This window comes from Lycium barbarum, chromosome 2 (assembly GCF_019175385.1).
Source record: "Lycium barbarum isolate Lr01 chromosome 2, ASM1917538v2, whole genome shotgun sequence".
Classification (NCBI taxonomy): Eukaryota; Viridiplantae; Streptophyta; class Magnoliopsida; order Solanales; family Solanaceae; genus Lycium; species Lycium barbarum.
Window position 1 is genome coordinate 153,509,035 of NC_083338.1, and position 10,259 is coordinate 153,519,293.

General features: G+C 37.6%; 1 protein-coding gene across 1 annotated transcript; it reads right to left on the reverse strand.

Annotated features, from left to right (window-relative positions):
* Positions 1-3,919: 3,919 nt before the first annotated feature.
* Positions 3,920-9,946, reverse strand: LOC132628285 (protein ACTIVITY OF BC1 COMPLEX KINASE 3, chloroplastic). Its single transcript, XM_060344082.1, has 7 exons — positions 9,583-9,946; positions 9,282-9,509; positions 6,334-6,669; positions 5,617-6,172; positions 5,163-5,349; positions 4,696-5,062; positions 3,920-4,210 (listed from the first exon to the last, which is right to left on the reverse strand). Exons 1-7 carry the CDS (start codon positions 9,877-9,879, stop codon positions 4,085-4,087), a joined length of 2,097 nt encoding a protein of 698 aa, XP_060200065.1. The 5' UTR covers positions 9,880-9,946; the 3' UTR covers positions 3,920-4,084.
* Positions 9,947-10,259: the final 313 nt, after the last annotated feature.

Below are 10,259 nucleotides of genomic sequence, written 5' to 3' on the forward strand. Positions count from 1 at the left end.
GCAGAGGAGTGGGGAACAGGAGAAGTAGGGTGGCAGTGGCAACGTGGGGGGACAGGGCATGGTGGAGTGGCAGAGGCGTGGGCGTGGAGGAGAAGAGAGGGAGATAAGGAGAGAGAAGGGAGCGGGAGGGAGGATTAGGTTTTAGGAAAAAATTTGGGCCAGTCGGGTCGGGTAATAATTTGGGTTGGGCTGGTCCGTTTTGAAATATTGGGATGGTATTTGAAATGTGGATTGGGTATTAAAATGTGGACTGGTTTTGTGAATTAGTCCGAAAATAGTATGAGTTGATTGGGCTACTACATCTATTTAAATAGCTTGTGTTAAAATATTACTCAACATAGAATATGCAATCATTAGTGCTCAGATAATAAAAAATGGCGTTGTAATAGCCGTGCAATAAACACTATTATTTAATTATGCAAAGATAAATGCGATGCGTCTGCGTAAGCTGGTAAAATGCCGAAATGATAAAAAAAATGTGAATTATAATAATAATAATAATAATAATAATAATAATAATAATAATAATAATAATAATAATAATAATAATAATAATGATGATAATGATGGATAGTAACTGTAATAGAATAATGAAACGCCGGTATTGATAAGAGGCTAATAATTATAGTAGAAATATAAATATATATTTTTAATTTTTCAAAAAAAATATTAGAAGCGTAAATAGGTATTTCGGAGGAGAGGCGGGACAAAATTGGGTGTCAACAATATATATATATAATGTTAGACACCCATTACATAGCACCCATCATTTGGGTCCACAACTTTGATTAAAGAAATTACTCACACATTATGGTCTCAAAAGTAGCAAGCAATAAATGAGACATAAAGCTTACAAAGTGTGATAAAGATGATGGAAAATGGAATCTTGTTGTCTTCACTAAGCTCCAAAAGGGGAGTATTCAATGCTCACCCACCAATGGAACTTTGTGCACGTGGTTACAATTAAAAATTGGCTGCCAAAAAAAACCTAAAATGTTCTTTAAATAGGCTCCAAAAAACGCACAACAGCGACTGACAAAATTTCCCCCGATAGCAAGATCGACGGACCGTCGATCGTTCGACGATCCGTCGATTTCTCCGTCCTTTGTACCTTCAGCAATGTGTTCCATTCGACGGTGCCGTCGACCAGTTCGACGCTCCGTCAAGTATTCCGTCTTTCTCTCTTCTTGTTGACAGATCCTGATTGACGACACAAACGACGAAGCGTCGATCAGTTCGACGCTTCGTCGATGTCTCCGTCCTTTGTCGTCTTCAACTTTGTCATCACTGGAAAATCGAGCTTATCGACGCTTCAAAGGACGGTTCATCGGCTGATCGACGAAACGTCGATTCTTCATTTCTGGCCAATTTTTCCTTTGTTCTTTGCTTTTTGCTTTTGGGCCATTGTTTTCCTAAATCACAACCAAACATATTAACCAGAACCAGACTTACTTGAAAACAACCAAAATTCATAGTAAAAAGGCGTCGAATGTGCCACAAATCCGCGGCACATCAGATGTCCATGTGTCAGTGGTAAGGCAAATTTTTGCTTTTGCTTCTCTAAAAGACTTCTTCAAATCTAGTCTCAATTCATCGTAACGTTCATAACAATCCCTTGTTACTGTTCTACGGGAAGGAACTTGAAATAAAGGTTGGGCTACTTGCATAAACTTCTGGAAGACTTCCTTTTCTACAAAGCTAAATGGTAGTTCATCTATAATTATCATCTCAACTAAAGCCCTCCTAATTAATTGTTGATCAAATTCCCAACGCGGCTCATGCTCATCCGTAGATGCAAAATTTATCTTTTTCTGAGTGCTAGTTTCAATCTTGGCTTTATATGGTAGGCACCTCAAAGCTATATGTTATCTCAATCCCGTTGTTCCATTTACAGATGTATTAGCTGCATAAAGATTTTTACAATGTCTACACTTTGCTTTAACAATACCATTTACAACGACCTTATCATAATGCTCCCAAACATCTGATCTAGATTTCATATTCTTTCTTTTCTTTGTTACCTGGGGCTCGGTGTTAAGTGAGTTGTCATTGCTATCATCTGTATTAGGTACGCTATCAGTTGAACCGGCCAAACTTAATCTAATTTCATCCGCCATCTATAAAAAATTTAAAAGAGAAACTATAAGATAAAGCTCTATAACAGTAGAGCAGCTCAACAAACACTCGACAGAACCAAGCAAAAAGCAACAAATATGCAAGAAATTATCCTAGGTCCTAACCCGCTGATAATTTAAGAAAATTTAACAAATCTGAAAAAATACCACAGCAAAATACCACAACGAATCTGAAAAAATACCATAGCATTTTTACAAACTTGGATATCGACATACCCATTTCTCTACGATATATTGAGGAAATTTATTGAGATTACAAACTTGGGGAAATTGTCACTACCATCTTGTATAATTTAAAACTTGGGGGAATTGAAATTTCGTCTGAATAAGAAATTACTGGTTTGTGGGAGCCTAAAAATGAGAAATTATGAGGAAATAAAATTACCTTAAGAATATGGGAGCAGTCGAGCAGAGACGCTGGTTTGTGGGAGCAGAAACGCTGGTTTCAGATCAATGGTTCACTGGTTTGTGCCTTTGTGGGAGAAGAGAATAAGTTTGTGGAAGAAGAGCTGAAGAGGAAATGACGTTAGACTGTTAGAGAGTAGAGAGTAGAGACTAGGGTTGATTTACTAGTGAAATGAATTTGGGCTAGGATAATTAATTTGGGTCTGATAGGAGTGGACTGGAGTAATCTGATGAGTGATGACTGATATAATGATATTGATATAAAAAAATATTATATTAAATATTCGGTTAAATCGAAAAATCAAAAAATCGAAACCGAACACCAAACCGAGCACCGAATTTGCTATTTAAAAAAATCGGAACCAAACCGAAACACCGAAAACCGAAAAACCGAATTCATTCGGTTCGGTTCGGTTTTTCAATTTTCGGTATTTATGCCCACCCCTAGATGAAACGAACACAACCGTGAGAACCATAGACGGTTGAGGGTTAATTGTGGTATACAATAAAGTTCGACGGTTTAAAGATATCACATCTACCGATTGATCGAGTATATCCGACATAAGTTCACTACGGAAAGTTCAAAGCGAAACCTACTTATTCAGATGCAATTAATCTTCGCTTGTATATCACACACTTGTCCGTGCATTCCTTTATCTTATAGCCATTCCCCATTCATGTGGGGGATTATTGGGTTTAATTGATAGGTTAAATGGGAAATAGAGGGAAAATGAGTTGTTCCCTCTTGCTTTATGAAATAAACATTTGTCCCTCATAGGTGGTGGAAAGAAAAGTTCTCCTACTTAAAGGTAGAAGCACTCCTTCTTATTGCTAAAGGGTCAAGAAGAGGGTCTCCCCTAGCGCCGTCGTCGCTGCTCGACTCGATTTCGAATTTGGACTTTTTGGACTAAATTTCCTTTAATTTTAGTTATTTAATTATTATTTAATTAATTAATTAATTAAAGTTTCCAGATCCTGACCCGTTAGTGACCCGCGACTCGTTGCTTTCCCGGATTAATTTAAAATTTCCCTCTGTTTTTTTTTAAACGAAATTTTTCTGAAAGGTTGCAAACCTTTTCTGAAAAGTTGCAAACCTTTTCCCAACCAGTGCTTCAATGGCTATATATTTTCGTTGATCCTCAAAATTTTTACTTACGAAAATTTCTGATATTCTTCTTCTTTCTCTGCACTTCTTAAAAACTCTTGTGTGATATACTACCTTCGAGTGGTTCGTCGTCATCAGAATTTGCTGTATCGCTATTTTGGTGAGTAAATCGTTTTATCCTGGGAGGAAAGATTCCAACATCTCGGATACATTGAGGAAATAATTTCCTTAAGGACACACTGTGAATTCAGTGAGCTCGATTAGATTCTCCATATAATTTAACATACTGTTCATATAACTTTTTCCAGTTTCTGCTAATTTCGTTTTCTACAGTTTGCAGAATCTGCCCAGTTTCTGTTTTTCTGTTACCGTTTCAAAGTATTTTTTGCAATACAGATTTACTAACATCAGTTACATTATATAAAAGTTCAAGAAACAATTATGCAGCAGCCGTAGTTGTTTCAGGAGCGCGAAGAACTTGTTGCAGTAAGCGCGCAGCAAAACGTTGAGATATTCCACCAACTACACGCCCTCCAATACTGCGTGCTTCTGGTTCTTGAAGTACCTGCTCAAGTATATGATTAAACAATTAGCAACAAGCACATACTCTATCTGCAGAAACCCAAAATCTTTCGGTGGAGTTAGGTTGAAACACATTTTTTGTGAAATCTAGGAACTTCAAAGAAAAACAGTTTTCAATGTTTTGAACCGAACACCAATCATAGAAACTTGAAGATGGTGAATAACACAGCAATGCAATCCCTGTGGTATAGAACACAAGTATCAAGATTCATAAAAAAGATGGCAAACCCAGAATATGGGCCACCATGTCCTGGCTAAACATTATTAGAGATCCCACAAAGCCATTTCTCCAACCCCCCCCCCCCCCCCCCCCCACCCACACACTAAATGAAGAACAACGAGCAAGTCCGTTTCAAAACAAAAGATTCACACACACACATACAAACACATATCCGTTTATATATATGGATATATATATATATATCCAACTATCAAAATTACATTCCACGAAAAAAGAGTGCTTCTAACCTGCAAAATTGGTTGCAAAAGATTCGGATCAAAATTCTCTGAGGATTGCAATAGTCCCCATATCTTAATCACCTGTGCTCTAAGTTCCATTAAGCTCTGTTGCTCAGCAGCGCTTATTGTAAAGGGACCACTTGCATTTCCATTGAAAATAAAAGTCCTCACGGGACCAGGAACAGAATTAAATGATTCAATGACTGAACCCAAAATAATAGCTTCACTGACACGAATTGCCTCTTTAATAACCAAATCCCTTAATTCTTTACCATCTGGACGCAACAACAACTTCAGGACAGGTTGCAACGCATCTTTTGCAGAAAAGTCCCGGTCTTTCTTTCCCTGGACAAGCAAGTTTTCAAGTCTACCCCACCTGTAGTAATCAAGAGTAAGAGCTTCACATTGTTAGCAGCCCATCAGAAAAATGAACTAAGTTTAGTGACGAAGCAAAAAAAGGGAAAAGTGATGCCTGCCTGAATTTCCCATCCTTGAAAAGTAACTCAATAAGAGCATCTCTCAGATATGGATTAGGATCCGTAAGAAGCCTTTTAGCAAAATATGGATATGAAGCAGCTAGTACTTTAAACTTAGGATCAGCATATAATGCTAAACCTTCTAAAACAGTGAGAGATCTCAAAATCAACGCGTAATAAGCCGGAACTGCAAGAATTTCAAACAGCCAATGTTAGGCATGATACTACAATTGACTTAATTTATTACTTGCAACAATGTCTCGTTAAAGTTTTTGAAAATGCAAGAAAGCCAAAACAAATTTTCCGTTATGCTATGGGCTAAGCTGTAACATTTTTTTTAATTCGCGAAGTAACTAATCCTGTTAAACATTCTTTTTATTGGATAAGTAGCTAATACTGTTAAACACTTTAACTATCGATCAGCATACATTTGATTGCAAGACTAGCAACTCACCATTAAAGGGATATTGATATAACACAGCACCCAGACCATCTACAAGTGTTTTAAAGTTTAGCTCGCTCACTGTTGAATTGAGTGCATCATCGAAGAAGTTACGCAATGCCGGTACAATTGGAGAAACATCCACATCGGGAGACAAAAAGTCTAAAGCATAGTAGTCACGAGCCATAGCTTCATAATCCCGGTTGACCATGTGAACAACATGACCAATTATAGCAAATCTTGCTTCTTCAGGAGTTTCACTCATCATCCCAAAATCAAGAAAAGCAAGCTTCCCCTCAGGTGTTGCCAAAAGGTTCCCAGGATGAGGATCAGCATGAAAATAACCATACTCAAGCAGCTGCCTGAGACTGCATTGGATGCCTGTATTTACCAGATCCAAAACCTTCAGCCCTTGCCTTTCAATAGCTTCTTGCTCATTCAACTTGACACCTTCAACCCACTCCATTGTCAAAACCTTCCCACTTGTGTAGTCCCAAAAGATATCAGGAACGAGGACATCTTGTTTGTCAGCGTACAACTTTTTAAATCTCCTAGCATTCTGCCCTTCCTGCATTAACCTGTCAAAATTAACATTCAAACCCAGAGGAATGTGGTAGAAGCTTATCAACTCTGCAGCTAACCACCTTGACTCCATATACATATATAAAGTTAAATCATCTAATATGCATCTATTTAAGGAATTACTAAGAGAATGTTTCAAAAATTAACCTGTACATAGTTGAGCTCTTGATAAACTCTGCGAGCAAATTCATCAATAAGAGCAACAACGTCACTTGAAATTATGTCAACATATCTATTAATCAGGATGCCTACTCCCCTTATAAGGTAGAAGTCTAATCCTATTGCTTCTTCGATACCCGGCCGTTGCACCTTCACAGCAACGTCCTGGCCCGAGTACTTAAGTTGAGCTTTATAAACTTGACCAAGACTGGCTGCAGCTATAGGTGATGCAGATATAGACGAGTAGATGGTATCAAGCGGACGGCCCAACTCTCTCTCAATGCATGAAAATGCTTGTGCATCTGGAAATGTTGGCAAGGCATCCTGCTCAGTTAAGAAGGTCAAGTTTGTTGGGGCGATCAAAGGTTGTATTTCAAGCATAAACATTACAAGCTGATAACACGTTATATCTCATGGTTTTCAGTAGAAAGTCAATGAACCCAAGATACAAGACAAAGTAAGGTAAATGATAAATAGTGATTAGCAAACACTTTGGCAATCAAAGCACTGCCTAGTGTATTTCAACCTTCCTTATACTAGAGAAACCAAATGATAAGGGCGTATAACTTATGTGTTGCTTCAATGAGGCACAAGGCGCACCTGACACTTGAACAAACCATAGTTAGACTAACTTCCTTACTGAGAATGTTAGGTCCTTAAGTAGTACTATTCCAGGCAAAATTCCAACTTTTACTAATGAAACGCCCAACTCACCCAATTATTATGAGTTGGGTCAAATATGGGCTCAACCCAACTAACCGTACTAAAAATGGGTGAAATATGGGTTGAAATCTTGGACCATATTCTGAAAGTTTAGAAAACCATTTTAGACCCAATTTGATAATAGATCAGGCGTGAGCTCCCTTAGCATATTCGCATCATTTTCTTCGCATCTCTCTCCCTTTACCGTGGTCAAAACCCTAGAAATAGCATCATAGCATGATGAACAATCGAGCGAACAACATCTCCAGATATTCATCGCAGACTCACGGCTGTAATCTTGATCTTCGTTACTCCACAAAGTAGGTACTTACTTGAAGATAAAACATACCATTTTGGTCTCTTTGCTCTTACATGTCTTAAGTCTTTACTCAATCTGATAAAATATGTTGTGAAGATAAAGGCTTGAACTTTCTCATTGTTTGTTGTAATGCGTCTCAACTCTCATGTGAACTTCTAGCTTCTTGAGTTTATTTTACCGGGCATGTAATTCATTTTTTTTTTTCCAGAAAGAAGTCTTGCAGATTCTTATTGTTTCCTGTGATAATTCTTGTTTACAGGGTTTTTCTGGGATTGTATCATTTACTTTCAAGTTAGGTCTGGAATTTTCTCTTGAATTAGCTTTTCCCAAAAGGAATTCCCAAATTTGGATGTTGGTATGTCAATATTGGAATATAAAATGGTGCTATTGCTAGGATGAAAATTAGTAAGGCTTTTTTGCAGTTAAATAATGTGAAATGAATATTCTCTTCTTCCTTTTCAGTGGAGGACGTTCAACAAAATACTGACTGAGTCCATTACACACTTTTATTTGAGAATAATACAGGAAATGTAGGAGTAATTATTATCTGATTTGGCCTTAAGGCCCCGTTGTGATAATTATGCCTAAATACGGCAATGTACAGTTTCTCAGAGTATTTCTTGATCAATTGGTTCAGGCCGAAGCTCATTTGTGTTTTTGGAATATGAGTGTATGATGCTTCATAGTTGATGTTCCAGCCTTAAAGTCTGCCACAAAAATATTATCCAAAAGGTTCTTGCATTCAACTCTTAACCTTCTATAGTATTAGAAGGCACTTTCACAAAAGTACAGCTAAGTCAGATATCTTGAAGATGTACGCAAGAGAAAAAGAATGTCCAAAAAAGAGCCTGCAGTGATTCCGGGTAGAGTTTGCTTGACATCGGACATGTGGACTTCAATAGCATCGAATGGTTATATGTGCGTAACAACTTATTATTCTAGATTTAAATTGGGTTCTTCAAAAGAGTGTTGATTTTCCATCATTTGCTCCTCCGCATTGGGGTGTCATTTTAGGTCCTTTACTGATTTAAGTTGTCAGCCTCTGCATTACAACATTACAGGTTTGGTATTATTGATTTTTTTCTGAGAATAAACTATAGTTATGGGAAATAGCAACTGATGATAGTATCTTTCATGCAGGAGGGGTAAAAAACAATTAATCAAGAGATGTGTTTATGTTGTCTTTTAACAGCAGAAGAGCCAAAATCAAGAAAGGTGATGGTGCTTGGGTTGTGTGTGTATTCTCATGGCTTTCGTTTGTTGCTAATTATGTACAAGGTTTTTACAGTGGGGCAGAAGAATATCTTAGGTTGTAGTTTTGTAGTTTCTTTGTTAGTTCTTAGCTCATACGATTCAGAGGGTATGCTACTTGAGGTTCATGTGAAGATTGATTCATTAATTTATTTTAGTATTTGTAAAGTTCAGTAAAAAATTCTTGCAAGTTTAACTCCAACTGTTAATTACATTAGAAAAGTTATAATGGAACTGAAATCATGATTTCTTGTAAGACAGTAGCCACGGAGTTGGTGGAGGGGTTAAATCCTTACATATTAAAGTTTTTCTTTTCCCAAATTTACAAAATTTTAAGTTTAGTAAATGCTTGCCTCTTAGATTTGCTGGTGGTATTTGACAACATTGTTTCATAGTTAAAATATAAAAGAAAAACAGGGATTCTAATGCACGAAATGTTTTTTGCGAAAAATTATAAGAAGATGTGGTTTGACACTTGCATCAATGTACCAGTTTTCACCTCGTATTAAATATGGACCTGTTGAGTTTTATTTACCCTAGCCCGCCCATTTGCCAGCACCACAGGTACTATACTAACTAAGCCAAAATTTTGTCCACGGAACTTTGACAAGGAAGGCATTTAAAAAAAAAAAAAAAAGGCATTCAGCAAGCAAGGCGAGAATACCTGCAGCTCAGAGAGCTCCTCAAGGTAGTCCGGTGGGCATAAATCAGGCCTGGTGGATAAACCCTGGCCGATTTTAACAAATGTAGGGCCCAATCTGGTGAAAGTCTGCCTAAGCTCAATGGCACGCAATCTCATTTTGCGATCAAGCTCCCCGTTCAATTGGTCAAGCCATACTTTTAGTGCGAATGAGCCAAGTCCGTTGAATATTTGAAGAGCTCTTCTCAGCACCTAGGAAGCAATCAAACAAATTGGACTTGCATCTCAATTTCGTGAAATCAATGAGTAGTATTTAGTGAATTACCTTGATTGGGCTGGAGCCATACTTGGCGGCCAAAAATTCAGGGGTATAAACAGAAGCACCGGCAGAACGTGCCATAGCTCTGGCTTCAGCTTGCATATCGTCGGCTCGATCTCTGCTAACTTGAAGGGCACGAGCCCCTGTAACATCATCTCTGATTGCTGCTACTTGTTGAGGCCTGGCCTCCACCAGAGCCGCTCGAGGAACACTTAGTCTTAATTTAACTCTTCGTCCGCCGAAAGCAGCATCGGCGCAGGAAGGCACCATAATATGATGATTGGCCGTGAACGATGAACTCATCGTAGTTAGAAAAGGTTGGAGAAGGTACAGGCGAATGCTGTGTGACGAGCAACAACGAATGAAAGTTATTGCTGAATTTCTCAATTATTCCATTATTTTTCTGGCCCATATCGTGTGGCATACGTGGCTGCACCTCGCTACGCAAACACTCTATGGAAGTTAATGATTTCTAAAGGAAATAGATTTTTTATCATTTTATTTGAAATTTATGGAGTTGATTATATTTGGTTATACTTTTCGAAAAAAATAAAATGGAATATAATGTCATATTTGAATATATTTAAATATAATTTTAAAAGTGAAAAGTAAGCTAGAAATATGTTGTAAGATATTTTTCGAATTTGAAATACAAGTTCAAGCTGGATTTAGAATTTTCAATG

What these genes read in the sequence shown, in the direction of transcription:
- LOC132628285 (XM_060344082.1), bottom strand. Translation starts at nt 9,879, where the DNA reads ATGAGTTCATCGTTCACGGCCAATCATCATATTATGGTGCCTTCCTGC. An exon ending in ATATCAATATCCCTTTAATG is followed by an intron (nt 5,350 to 5,616) that starts GTGAGTTGCTAG and finishes AAATTCTTGCAG; the next exon opens with TTCCGGCTTATTACGCGTTG. An exon ending in TTTTGCAACCAATTTTGCAG is followed by an intron (nt 4,211 to 4,695) that starts GTTAGAAGCACT and finishes ATACTTGAGCAG; the next exon opens with GTACTTCAAGAACCAGAAGC.